The following is a 14,672-nucleotide window of genomic DNA, read 5'->3' on the forward strand; positions in this document are numbered from 1 at the left end:
ATACCCCTCACCACTGCTCCGTGTGTCTGTAGTAACATTGGCCACAGACATTTTGGAGCCCCACATTGTGGTGTGGGTATTTAGTGCACAGTATTTAGTGCACAGTATAGTTGATAAACATGGAATTTTTCAGTTTTCTAATTTTCAGGCATTAATACAGTGAGCTGGAGCTCTGGACAAATGGAAGCTATTTTTAGTGGCAACCACATTGCTATAAGACTGGTAACATTTAGACTGAGATAATCAAAGAAGCTGGTAAAAGTCAAAAGGCATTTCTGGAAGCTGGTAAGAGACAATATAGAATCCCAGAACTAACTTGAATAATAAGGGAATCTAAAGGCTGGGCTGCTAACTATGGGGTATAGGAATAATAGGAGAGTTAGAAGGTACCCCAAGGGTCATCTAGTCCAATCCCCTGCAATGCAAGAATCTCAACTAGATCAAATAGATGACCATCCAACCTCTGCTGAAAAACCTCCAAGGAAGGAGAGGCCACCATCTCTTACGCGAGTCTGTTCCACTGTTGAACAGCTCTTAGTATAATAAAGTTATTCCTGATGTTTAGTTGGAATCTCCTTTATTGTAACTTGAAACCATTGGCTTGGGTCCTACACTCCAGAACAAGCTGCTTCCATCTGACAGCCCTTTAGATATTTGAGGATATGACAACTATCTCCTCTCAGTCTCCTCTTTACCAGGCTAAACATACCCAATTCCCTCAAATGTTCCATTGGCTGCCCTCCTCTGCACACACTGCAGCTTGTCAGTATCTTCCTTAAATTGTGAACTGGACACAGTACTGAAGGTGTGGTCAAAGCAGATGAGACCTGGACAATTTCCTTGATCAGGACTGTATACAGTCATACCTCTGTTTAAGTACGCCTCGGTTTGAGTACTTTCAGTTTAAGTACTCCACAGTCCCATCTGGAACGGATTAATCCACTTTCAATGGGAAAGTTTGCTTCAGGTTAAGTACGCTTCAGGTTAAGTACGGACTTCCAGAACCAATTACACTCATACCGTGTTTCTCCAAAAATAAGACACCGTCTTATATTTATTTTTCCTCAAAAAAACACACGGTGGCTTATTTTCAGGAGATGTCTTAATTTTTTTTATTAAGTATGGTACAGTTTAACCTACACTATGCCTATCACTATGGCTTATTTTCGGGGTATGGCTTATTTTCGGAGAACTTAAGTACACTTCAGGTTGAGTACTCTGCAGACCGTCTGGGACGGATTAATCCACTTTCCATTACTTTCAATGGGAAAGTTCGCTTCAGGTTAAGTACGCTTCAGGTTAAGTACAGACTTCCGGAACCAATTGTGTACTTAAACCGAGGTACCACTGTACTGATGCAGCCTAGAATAGCATTAGCTTTTTTTTTTGCTGCTGCATCGTACTGTTGACTCAAGCTTGTGGTCTGCTAAAACTCCAAATCCTTTTAACGTACTACTGGCAATCCAAGTGTCCCTCATCTTCTATCTGTGCAGCTGATTCTTCCTGTCTTTAGTGTAGATTAAAGAAGCATGTAGCAGGACCTAAGCTAGCAGGGACCTGATATACTGTTTTAAAAAAATGAAAGCTAAGTCAATCAGACATTTATAAATAAAACTAGAACACAAATCATGGAGGCACCATTCTAAACCTGCAGATACTGCTGTTGCTAAGCATGCATAACAACTTAATCGGAGGAAGGAATGCTAAGCAGCTTACCTGGGAATCAGGAGGGCAGCACCCCAAGGCAGCAGGAAAAAACCAGGAGAAGCTCATTGTTGCTGCTAGCACATGGTATGCAAACTAAGGCCCAGGAGCCAGAGCCGGCCCAATCGCCTTCTCAATCAGGCCTGCAGACAGTCCAGGAATCGGCGTGTTTTTACATGAGTAGAATGTGTGCTTTTATTTTAAATGCATCTCTGGGTTATTTGTGGGACATAGGAATTCATTCTTTTTTTCCCTCTTCAAAATATAGTGTTGCCCCCCACAAGGTCTGAGAGACAGTGGACTGCCCCCTTGCTGAAAAAGTTTACTGACCCCTGTGCTAGCCTGATGCTGGATGCAGGAGTCAGCTCTGTACTGGAGTGTTGTTTTTGTTCATCACACACCAAGTATGCTACTTTGGCTACCTTAGGTATGTTTTACTCAAAGATAACATACTTTAAACAAATGAGGCTTCCTATTGGAAAAAAAGTAATATTGCAGTCTCCCCTCCCCCTGATTTTCTGTGGCACTCCACACAACCACTGGTCTTCATGTCTTCACTGGGCTCTATCTACCGTATATATATTAACATACAGTAACCATAAAACAAAAATATAAACTATACAATGAATTCTAAAATACTAAATGAATCCACAAATACAATAACCAAATACCATGCAGCTGCAGCAAGTTAAACTTCCTGTAGATTGTACTTTTACCCAAGGATACTTTGTGTGTGTGTTGCTGAGAGTTGTGAAACTGCACATAACTTTGATTATATGTTGCTCCTTGTATATTTGTAAGTAGCATTTTCTCCCAGGAACTCACGGCTGTGTATATTGCCTTCCCTTCTCCATTTTTATCCTCACAACAGCCCTGTGAGGTAGGCTAGGCAAAGGGTTTGCGAGTCAGGCACCAGAACTGTGAAATTGAGTGTTTTTGCTATTTGCTCATAAGGGATGCCAAACAGTTTATGTTTAACTATTTTGCTGTAAATATCAGGACTATGAAACATGACAGTTAAAACAAGAGGGGCTGGTTTCTGGCTTTGTGCATGATTATTTTTTATTTACATAAGTGGTGATATCTACTTGTATCTTGGCTTTCCACCCAGGATCTTAAGAATATGTACATTATCTTCTCCCCCCTCCTTTTATCTTTGCAACAACCCTGTGTGGTAGATTAGGTTAAGCTAATATACAGTATCTACTTAAGCAACAGTTATGACCAATACATTGGTGAGGAGGGGGAGGTGTAATACACATACAGTATACTGGGCTCAGAAAATTCTGTTAGTATCCCTGAGTAAATGAACCTAAAGGTAAAGGTAAAGGGACCCCTGACCATTAGGTCCAGTCGTGACCGACTCTGGGGTTGCGCGCTCATCTCGCATTATTGGCCAAGGGAGCCAGCGTATAGCTTCCAGGCCATGTGGCCAGCATGACAAAGCCGCTTCTGGCAAACCAGAGCAGCACATGGAAACGCCGTTTACCTTCCCGCTGTAGCGGTTCCTATTTATCTACTTGCATTTTGACGTGCTTTCGAACTGCTAGGTTGGCAGGAGCTGGGACCAAGCAACGGGAGCTCACCCCGTCACAGGGATTCGAACCGCCAACCTTCTGATCAGCAAGCCCTAGGCTCAGTGGTTTAACCACAGCGCCACCTGGGTCCCTAAATGAACCTAACAATGCCTATTTAGATTGGCTGTTTTGTGCATACTTTGATGTGAACTTCCCTTAATTGCTGTTTACCATGAGCTTAACAGCCCAGTTATCTCAGTATCTATTCATGTGATCTCAAGGCTTTCTCTTTTCATTTGTCTTTCCTTTCTATCTTGCCCAGCTTTCTATTTGAATATATCTAATCATATCTGATTACTATGAAATAGAGTTTAATATAATGTCAAACAAATCCTCCAATTCATATTTTTTGCCACAGGGTGGCAGCCATACCTAACATCATCATCATCATCAACAACAACATTATTGCCTAAAGCACATTGTTCCTGGTGAGGAATTGACTTTCCTTATAGAGGACGTTACATGTCCTCGTTGCTTACATCAAACAATTCAAAAGCACTACTCTAAATTATAAGACTTAGCTAGTGGGATGATAATAGTGCACTAGATAACATGAGAGTTACACACTGAGATGTTAAGTAAGCTGCAAGTAATTAGATCCCAAATAATTTACAGGTTTATATGTTAATATCAGCACTTCAAATTGGTCTCAGAAGCAAACAGACGCCATTGCATATCACAAAGAATAATGCCACTCAATAATTGGGAAGCGGCATTTTGCAATACTTGTCTTTTCCAGACAATCTTCAACAGCAGCCTTATGCACAGCACATTACAGTAGTTCAGGCTTAAGCTTCAGGTTGTTTTTTTAAATTTAAAACGTACTTTGGAGACTGACCTCAGTGAAGACTTGGCTGTGCATTTAAGAACTGGAAACGGTCACATGAAAATTAGCAGTGGCTAGGAGGTTCAATCTTAGTATCAGCAGCACCATATTCCTATGTGGTCTATCAAATCAATACTATGTGCTGTTCTTATCCCTTAGCTGAACTTTGCAGCAGACATATATGAAGAGTTGCTGCTGGGGCTGTTGAATGGCTAGTTTCTCACTCTCAGAGTAAGAAAAAATGTTTATACTGAAGGGATTATGATATATGGCTGGTAAATAGAATGCCATAAACATATCTGCCCAACTTCTGCCATAAACATTTTTGCTTCACAGACAAATATAAAATAGGGCTTTCAATTTCATAGTAGAAGTTCTTGCTCTTTTTAGAGAAATGCATTGATTTAATAAACAACAAATCTTGTTGAAAGCAGTACTTTTTGAAAAATAGATTTGCAGGTAATGTTGATTTTATTGTGCCGCTTCATTGAGTTGAATGTTATCTTTAAAAAAAATACATGGGTGGTAATTATCTATGTCATGATTTTCTAGAATGAAGTGATAGATAATAGAGTACATTATATGGTTTTAATGGAATGTGGAGGGGGAGAAATAAATTATTTGGGGCTATAAAAGTTTTGTTTTATGAAAGCTTAACTGAATGCCAAGTTTTCTTTTAAATGCAGTAACTAAGAAGTAACACCAATGGTAATTTATCTAAATTGCTATTATAGGCTGATATCTCTTACAACCCAAACATTACTATCCCCCTGGCTCTCTGACAATAAAACTAGTTTGTCTGTCATCATAATTTAGGTGTACATAATCTATACCTTATGTAGCTCATGAAAATTCTCCTGTGAATGTCACTCAGTTCTTTAACACTCTTCGCTTTTCATATGTCTTCAGAGTTCCATTAAGCAACTGATGTTAATTAGATAGTGTTGTCAAATTATGCCACACACTTTTCTGAAATTTAAAAGCATCTAATTATTTAGGATAGAGGTTGTATGACATTTTCATTAATATATGTAAACAGTACCTGAATGTACAGCACTATGGCCATTAGAAATCTGCTGCAAATCTAGATTTCTGTTCCATAGTTGCAGTGTGGTAGAACTGCAATATTTTTCTCTGTATTTTTAAAAGATCGCCCTGAGTGGCTTACAGAGTAAAGCTACTATATTTTCCCTTCTCACCTTTCAGTGTTTACAACCACTGGCCTTTAAAATACCTTTTCTACTCACAGACAATACTGTGGAGTCCTCTACAGCAGTGTACATTGCAAAGGTACTTGAAAAAAAGTTAAGCAATATAGAGAGCAGTTTAGTTTTGACAGGTCTTCAGTTTAAGAAGAATATAAAACAGCTTAGGGGGATTTCATAACTAACATTTGCTCAGGTGAAGAATGCCTTTTACTCTACATTGCTTCATTGCTGTGTATTATGAGATAATATAAAGTTGTGAAGTGGATACAGCTAGGGTGTGGGTGTGGTCCAGAGTCCAGTTGACCATGATGAGGTCATCTCCTAAGGGGATGACACAAGGGGAATTTTTTTCCTTTGGGTTGTCACTTCAGGGAGGTACAGGGACAAGTGCTTTTCCGCCATCAGTCAAGATACAGAATTGTAAGCCAGGGACTGTAGGTGGCACGCTTGTGACCATTATATAGGGCGAGAACCAGGCAGGAAAAGTATTATAATGGCATTACTGTCTTCTCTGACAGTGTGTGATGAGCCTACTACTCGGCCTTAGTTCATTATCTGTGGCTGTAATCTCCCAAATGCATATAATGTTAGCAGGAGAAGCCGTGGCATAGCAACCCTGCAGCGGAGCTCTTTTAAGAGATCGCCCAAAGTTGTTGAGCTGTTTTTAGGAGACCGGCCAAAGTTGTTTCAACTTTTTTGGGCAATATCTCCTTGAGGGATAGGCAGTGGCTCTGCCACCCTGTAACACCCATGTTGCCCAGCAACTGCCATGATGCCTGGTGCGCCCCACCCCTCTCTATGCTACTGAGGAGAAGGTATAGTGGAGGAACTGAACATCATCTGTGGTGGTGTCATGTAATAGGGCATTCTCTGTGATGATACCTGTGATGATACCCTCCCTGGACAAACATCTGGTGCTAGTGCTTGGTAAAAGGCAAATACCTGTTTGACTGGTCATTTATGGCATATTAGCCATAAATGGCATATTAGCCACTCCTGCAACTGTTATTACTATGACTGAATTATGTTTAATTTTATTAATGCTTTTATCTGTACTTAATTTGCTAGAATTGTTTGTTTTTAACTATGAGGTAACCTGTCCTGGGATCAAAAAATTCTTACATAAAATGAACAGTAATAATAAAAATTCTATCATATATAAAATAGAGAAAAACTGAAAACACCAACTACTGCTCATTCAGAGCTTGGCTATCCTGGCGCCTTGAAGTTCACTAGAAACTGCAGCATTCAAGCAACTCCAGGGAGGATTCAAAGCAGCGGTACTGCTCTTATCACTTGTTACCGGTAAGCGTAGTAGGAAAAAAGGTTTTATGCTAATTTAAAATAATAAATAAATGGGGTCATAAAGTAACACACACCACAATACAGTGAATACATACTGAGTTTCAGTTGAAAATCAATTACAATTCCTTTTGCAGCTTACAGTAGAAAAGCAATGGCTGGGATGGCAACAGAAACAATCCATCTGGAAGCAACCTCTGATAAAAATGCAAGAGAATCATGTTTGCTTTCCTTAACAAGCTCCCATGCAATTTATTTTAAATAAGTAAGACATATTTTTAGTTTATTCAATAGATAAGCAGCACTCTGTAACAATACTGACCATAAGGGAAGCAAACACAGATAACTAAGCACACAGCTTTGTAATCTAGACTATCTCACCTGAGATGAACAAGAACAGATGGAGCTATTTTGAGCAGATTGAGTGTATTTTCATCAACACTAAGTAACCAAGACACCACACCACACACTTACTTGAGAATAAGGCCCAATCAACTCAGTAAAGTTTACTTCTGAGTAGACATGCACACATGGGATTTGCTCCTGCTTTTGCCAGTTTGGACCAGATGTCTGCATTTGGGTCATCCATAAATTTTTTTAATGCACAAAAGAACCCCATGCCATCAGGATGCACTGAAGTATTACCACCGTTACTGAAATGGAATGCATTGAGAAAACAAAGTGGATAAAACAAAGGCCTTGGAGACTAGGCATACATTGATAAAGATGCTGAAGTGGAAGTAGTGTCTAATGCATAGCATTTTTCTCATCTATTTTTATCCTACCAGAGTCCCAATTGTTCTTTTTAACTAGTTCGGGTCAACCAACAACACTAAAAAAACAAATTGCAACTTCAGTAAAATGCAGCTGCACCTAAAAGGAGTAAGAGCCTATGAAAGAGAGAACAAACAACAAGAAAGGAGGCAAACAAGTTTCTGTGAACTGTTTTAAATTATGTCAAGTTTTCCAGATTATTTCAAATTGTACTTCTAGTTCACCTTAAAAGTTCAAGATGGTCAGTACAAAAAGTGCATACACAAGTTTGCAATAATACCGATGCTTTTTTAAAAAAATCATCAAAAAGGAAACAAGCAGCAGAATGCCAGCAAGCAGATAAAAACAATACAATACAATACAGCAATACAAAGTGACATTAAGAAACAACCAAACTGCAGGCCTTCCCAAAAAGGATAGTCTTCACCTAGCACAGCAAAACAGCATCCCCCTGCTAGGCAGCAGCTTCCAAAACTTGAGCCCAGTCTCACTCCCCTCTTGTGCAAAATTGGGACACACAAGAGAGCCTCTTGATGAACTCCTATTGAGGAAGGAGTTCACTGTATCATTTCCTGGAGCCCTAGACTGCTATGTGTAGAAGAAGCGGACCTTGAAGTTAAATGCCTTACCATACAATTTGATGTAGGAAGTTGTGTATGCACTGCTGTGTGTGAAGAACGGGAAGTGCATCTGTTCCAACGCCTACGCATTTAACACATGGAATGATTCACGTATGGCTTCCAGCAAAGAAGCATCCCTGCTATGGGACGTACGTGTGGGTATGGGGGAACACATAATACTGTATTTCAATAAGAAGCCTTTAAGGAAGGTGAAAGAACACTGGGTTAAGGAGCCAGTGCTGCACTTTTCAGCAGAAACCGTCAGGGGGCACTGTGACTCCAGGGTTGGCAAAAGAAACGAGAGAAAGCGGCGCTGGGAGGGAAGACGTTGGGGGAAAAGCTGAGGATTGCAAAGGCGCCACTGCTTGCTGCTTCTTGCCCCTCTTCTTTCGACACAGGCGTTTCCTGACCCTTTCCATTCCCTTTCTGAAACCTAGGTATGCGCAAGACACCGTCTCCGCCTCTCCCACAAGCATTTCCTTTACACGTCAAGAGAGAGAGAGAGAAAGATAAAAGCATCCACGTCCATAATCGCCACAAGGAAGCGCCCCCGGGCTTACCCGATTCTCCTCCAGCCTTTCTGCGTGAAGGGGGGGGGGTCGGGTCCAAACCCGAAGGGCCTCAACGGTCGCTACACCCAACCAAAAGGGAGCGCTCCGCCAATATGTTTCTCCTAAGAAGGCAAGAGACAAGGGAAGAGGAAATAATTTCTCAGAGAGCGTAGGTAGCAGCGCTTGGAAAAACTCCAGAGCAAAAACAAAACAAAACCTGAGCATACATCCGCCCCCCGTCCTCCCTGCCAAGTCTGGGCTCTTGGCCCCGCATAAATTCTGTCAGGAAGTGGCCGTTGGGTTTTTGTTTGTTTGTTTGTTTTAAAAAAAGGTCAGTCGCGCAACCCCTTAACCGTCGCTGGCTTTGCTGCTCTGAGAAGGCCGGTTTGGGCAAAGGGAGAGTGAAGGAGCTCTTAGGCAGGGAGTGGGAGAGAATTACAGGAGAGGGAAAGGCCCCAGGAGGAGAGGAAGGTGGGCAGGTGAGTCAGAGAGGGTGAATAAAGGGTTGAGCATACCTGAAAGCTGGTAAAAGAGAGGGGAAGTAACCCCTGCTTTTCTGTGCTGGATGTGCTCTTTCCCGAAACAGAAATAATGGGTATCAAATCCAGTGCTGGGGGTCGGACAGTATTGCCATTCTAAAGTGGACCAGCCTGCTTCCCCCCTCCCCCGCCTCCGCCCTTTTCGGTATATAGAAATAAGTCATGGGCCCACACACCCATGCTAGACTGCAGCTTACACCAAGACCCAGAGCTGGTCCACCCATGAGGCAAGGGGAGGCAACCACAGGGGCAGCAGATCCTGGTGTAGAATTTTATTCCCTACCGTTGTTCCTGGTGTAGATCTTCATTCACCCCTTCATCCCGAGCGGGAAGGGAGAGCACCTGAGGTTCGCCTCAAGTGCCAAAATGTCTCGGGCCATCCGTCTCCATCACTGCTGTCGCCACCCGCAAGAGGACTCAACAACACATGAGCTTGACTATGTGATTGGGAAAGACTGTCACCAGCAGCTGGTGAGGATGAGGTAAATGAATACCTCTAGATTTCTTCCCTTGCCCTGTCATTGAGACTAGAAAAGAGTAGGATTCAGTTACTTCTGGAGGGAGCAGGAAAGAGTGAGTTCCTCTTATTTTCTTGCCTTCTTTGGAGACTGCACATTGAGAACTGGCCCCATGTGGTACTATTTGGAGATAAAAGACAATCAGCTACCCATGCTCTTTCTCACTCTCCTCTGTGGTACAAGACAGAGCAGCCTCACTCTCCTGCTCTCTGCTGCTGGGTATGCTGTTATAAAATGTCAGTGGCTCCCTCCCTCTAGACCAGTGTTTCCCAACCTTGGGTCCCCACCAGTTTTCGGACTACAATTCCCATCATCCCTGACCACTGGTCTTGCTAGCTAGGGATGATGGGAGTTGTAGTCCAAAAACAGCTAATGACCCAAGGTTGGGAACGCTGGCTCTAGACCAATGTTTCCCTCTGCACACCCCAAAGAAAGGGACCATACAAGCAAAGAGAGGCAGCAGCAGCCATCCCTGCCCCAATTTCTGCTGCCCAGGGAAGGGAAGGCTGGATGTTCCTGTCGTAGCAGCTGTCTTGCTGTCCTTCCTGTGCCCTGAAGCTGGAAAGGAGGGTATGAGAGATTCTTCTGCTAGGCTTTCTGGTTGGAATTCTGCCACTTCTGAGGAGGACAGGGAAGCTTGCAAACAGGGAATGACAGAGGTTGCTCCTGCTTCCTCTGTCTTGCTCACCTCTCTGGGTGCCACAGGCAGGAGGATTGCACCTTTGGTTGGTGCTGCCTGCGAGAAAGCAGAAGCAATCACTTTCTGTCTGGGTGGTATAGTATGGAGAGCAACATAGAAACACAGGGAACTGCCTTATACAAAGTCAGGCCATCGGTCCATATAGCCCAGTATTGCCTACATTGGCAGTAACTCTCTGGGTTTCAGGCAGGGGACCTTCCTAGCCCTACCTGAAGATGCCAGGGATTGAACCAGGCACCTGCATGCAAGGCAGATGCTGTGCCACTAAGCCATTCTCCCATAGGGTTGGTCATGGAGAGGGCAAGCACATCATCCTTTCACCTGCCTTCTCCTTCTGGGTGGTGCAATGGTAGGGACTGGATGCATTGAGTCCAAGCTACTGTGCAAGGGTTGAGTGATCACTCAGCAATGATGGGTTGGGAAGGGTTCTAACTCAATGAATAGAGCATATGCTTTAAATTCAAAAGATCCCAGTTTCAATTCCTGGTGTCTCCAGGTAGCAGTGGGTGAGACTCCATTCTGAAACCCTGGAGGACTGCACACCCTGTGCTAGCAGCAGCAGCTCTGCTGCCAGGTCACTTTTGACCCAGCGGCAGAGAGGAGGAGGAGAGTGGGCAGCAGCTTCCCCACCCCTCTCCTACCCTGAACTGTGGCACAGGGCAGGGCACTCTCTGTGGCACATTCCTCTTGGGAGCCCACCCCCCCCCACACACACACACACCCCGGCGAGTGACAAAACCTAGGGTAAAGAGGTGTGCCTTCAGCATTCATCAAAAGCTGTGTAATAAAGATGCCAGACTCACCTCTGTGAGAGGTAATTCCGCAGCTTAGCGGCCACTGTAGCGAATGTGCTTTCCCATTCCCTGACCTCCTGAGTCTTTGAGGGTAGGAATACTACTTAGAGGGCTCCCTCTGTCTATCTCAGCACCTAAGAGGGTCTGCAGGGAATGGGGTAGTCTTTCAGATATTTGGGGCCTCTGTACATTTTGGGCTTTAAACACTTATCAAGAACACTTTGAATTGGGTCCAGAAATGAACTGTCAACCAGTGCAAGTGTTTTAAAATGGGTTATATGAGATGTAAATGAGATCCCAAACAATACTCTGGCATTTTGGATCAACTGAAGTTTCTGAGTAATCTTCAAAGGCAGTCTGACATAGAGTGCATTGCAATAATCCAATTTGGAAGTTACCAGAGTATGGAGTACAGTGGCCAAATCATCTCTGTGTGAAAGGGTTCTCCACTCTTGCATACCAGGGTAGCTACATTTAGCCCAAATATCACCAGGTTATGTTCCATCCATAACATTACAGTGATCCTGCCAGTCAACATAGTATTATGAATCTGCTCTGACATGAAGGCCAAGTTCAGCATATGCCCAGCCAACTACATGTGTAGGACCATTGGTGTACTGAGGGAGCCATGTGGTTCTCATGGAGGCCATGAAGTCCTGAGCTGGCCCATTTGATGCAGCCTTGGCATATGTGTGCGCTCGCGTGTGTGTAATTGGGTTTAAAAAACAAGAATACAGTAATGTCATACAGTACAAAGAAGTACAGTAGACGATCAGGTTGCAAACATGATCCATGCAGGAGGCATGTTCACAACCCGCAGCGTTTGCAACCTGCAGCGCCGCATCTGCGCACACACGGGTCGTGCTTCTGCGCATGCACAAAGCGCGATTTAGTGCTTCTACGCATGTGTGAGCACCGAAACCCGGAAGTAACCCTTTCCGGGACTTCTGGGTTTGGCGCGGTGTGCAACCCGAAAACACACAACCTGAAGTGGTGTGGCCGTAACTCAAGGTATGACTGTATACCAAGTTTACTCATGTCATTTGTATATCACAAAAATAGCATAATAAATGTGGAAAAATATCTACAACGTATGTTTCATTATTAGTGGTCAATGTATAAGTTCTTGGTTCATGAATTGGTTTAAACAATTAGGAAGAAGAAGGGGGAAGAGGGGGAGGGGGAATGGTGAGTGGGGTGGGGTGGTTATGCTATTATTCTATTTAGTGGGGAGGCCCTTGGCATGTATATTGAAGTCCTGCAGCAGCACCATTTGAGGGTTCTCCAACATCACATCCCTACCAGCTCTATCAAAGGATGGTTGCTGCTTGCTCTCCTCAGTCGCACATCCTTTCTCTTTGAGTAGTACAGAAAGGTTTCACCCTGTGGAGTCATCTGAAGCCTAGCCAGCAAAAGGAGGAGGCTGCTGCCTTGGGCAGGGCAGGAGGCAGGCCATGATCTCTGCCTGTTCACTCTTTCACTGGGCGGTGTGGTGGGGAGGATTGGGCAAAGTCAGCCCCAATTCCCGCAATGGTGCCTCTCAAAGGTAAGAGTGAGAAAGAAGTGGCTTGTCCTGCAGGGTTGGCCCTAGCACTACACAGAATGAGGTGGCTACCTCAGGTGACAGGTGCTCAGGAATGCTGGTGGACGACTGTGTGTGCTACTGTACACAGCTTGTCCTTTACTTCTCTGCGTTGAAGTAAAGATGCAGCAGCCACTCTTCTTGGGAGCTCCATTTTGCCCTTTGTCTCAGGCAGCTGACCACGGCCATCGCCTGTAGTGCGCCACCTGAAGAGAGTGGACAGAGGTGGCTGCTTCTGGTTACCCTCTGCAGCCCCGCGGGGCCAATCCGCCATGAAAAGGTGGGCAGGTGAAAGGAATTAGGAGCCGGAGCAGCTGCCTGCTTTCCCACCCTCGCCCCTCCCTCCGACCCCGCAGAGCGAGAAGCCCCGCTGGGGAGGTCTGAAGGGTGCTGCTGTTCCCGCTCCCCGTGATTCTTTCCTAGCTGCTGCTACAAGGCAGGGGAAGGGGGAGGTAAACAGCTGTTTACGGTTCCTCTCCTCACGAGCAACAGCTGCTGATTGGCTGCTCTTCCTTCAAAATAAAAGTGGCAGGCTTAAGCACACTTTTTTCAAATACTTAAGAATGAGACTTGTCGCTGCTGAGGAAAACGCCTTCTCTCCCTCCCTCTCCCAAGGCTTCAGGTGAGACATTACTAAGCGCAGGAAAGGCGGGAGCCTGGGAAACTGTTGAATTTCTGAGCACTCGGTGAGGTGCCGCGAATGTCAGTTGCTCGCCGCCTTCTTTCCCTGAGGGAGAATCAGGGCGGATGACTCGTCAGAGGCTTGGCGAAGTGTGGCGGGCTGGGTGGACCTGTGAGCCGGAGAACGAGGCAGGGGCTGAGGGCAGCGTGTTCCGTTTTCCCCCTCCGGCTGACGCGAAGGCACAGAAGGCGGCGAGGCTGCCGCACGCGCCGGGAGAGCGTGCTCCGGTCCTCCCTCCCCACCTTCACACGGGGCGAGATTAAAATCCAGGCGCGCACCCAACCTCGTCAGCCAGTCCACAGCGTCGTTCCGGGCAGAGGCAGGTAAGACTAACGAGGGGAAAGGAACTGCCAAAGCCATAAAAGCCACAGGAGGGGAAAACAAAAGCCAACCCAAGGGGAGGCAGCGACGCGAGAGACGGGCAGATCACTGGCGCGCGCTCTGGAGATGGGACCGGGCAGAGAGCTCTGGGGGATGGGGGGCCGCTCAAGGGAGCCCTCCTGAGAACCAGAGGTTTCCAGGTTTGGTGGCTTTGAGGAGAGCGACTGCAACCAGAAGGTGGGCTTAGCAGGCGAGTCGCCTCAGGGCTGCGGCTGCTGCTTTGGGATATAACGTTTCGTTTCTCTCCGGGGATGGTGTTTTGCTGACCGAGGGCTTCGCTGTTTTCTTTCCACGGATGTCTGTTGCATCTGGATTTTTTTCCTGGGGGTTTATTTTTCCGCCAAGGGAGCTGCTGGAGTCCTGCGAAGTTGCAGTTTGTTCCCGATTTCTCCTTCCAACCTCCATCCATCATGTGCGCCAACATAGTCTACGAGTGGCTGAAGACCCTAAAGCTCTCTCAGTACGCGGAGTCCTTTGTGGATAACGGCTATGACGACCTGGAGGTGTGCAAGCAGATCGGGGACCCGGACCTGGACGCCATCGGGGTCTCGCTACCACAGCACAGGCGCCGGCTCCACGAAGCCGTGCAGAGGCTGAAGGAGGAAGACGAGACCACCGCCGGGCTTTACTTTACCCTGGAGCCTCAGCCGCCCCAGCCCAGCTCGCCTTCGCCGGAAATCTATACCAGCCACCTGGTGGAGCAGTACGAGGCCAAGGCTTGGAAGGAGCCACTTCCTAAACCCCGTAATCCTCAGGGGAACAAGAAGGGGGTCCCTCGGAAAGTGGGGACCCGCAGCCTGGAGCTGATGACCTACCCCAAGCTCAAACTGAAAATCATGATCAGGGACAAACTCATCCGGGATGGGATCAACCTCAGCAAACCCCCCTACTCCAACAAGGTAAGCGCCCTGCTG

The 14,672-nt window shown here is 45.6% G+C and overlaps 1 protein-coding gene across 2 annotated transcripts in view; it reads left to right on the top strand.

Moving 5' to 3' along the window:
• Window positions 1–13,511: 13,511 nt before the first annotated feature.
• SASH1 (SAM and SH3 domain containing 1) overlaps window positions 13,512–14,672 on the top strand; it is a 534,239-nt gene continuing 533,078 nt past the window's right edge. The window contains exon 1 of one of the 2 annotated variants that reach the window (XM_035108796.2): window positions 13,512–14,657. In XM_035108796.2, coding sequence (XP_034964687.2) covers window positions 14,169–14,657 — 489 coding nt within the window. In that variant the 5' untranslated portion in view covers window positions 13,512–14,168. The remainder of the gene's footprint in view (window positions 14,658–14,672) is intronic. The other variant, XM_035108791.2, reaches the window with a different exon arrangement.

Source organism: Zootoca vivipara, chromosome 3 (assembly GCF_963506605.1).
Source record: "Zootoca vivipara chromosome 3, rZooViv1.1, whole genome shotgun sequence".
NCBI classification, from domain to species: domain Eukaryota; kingdom Metazoa; phylum Chordata; class Lepidosauria; order Squamata; family Lacertidae; genus Zootoca; species Zootoca vivipara.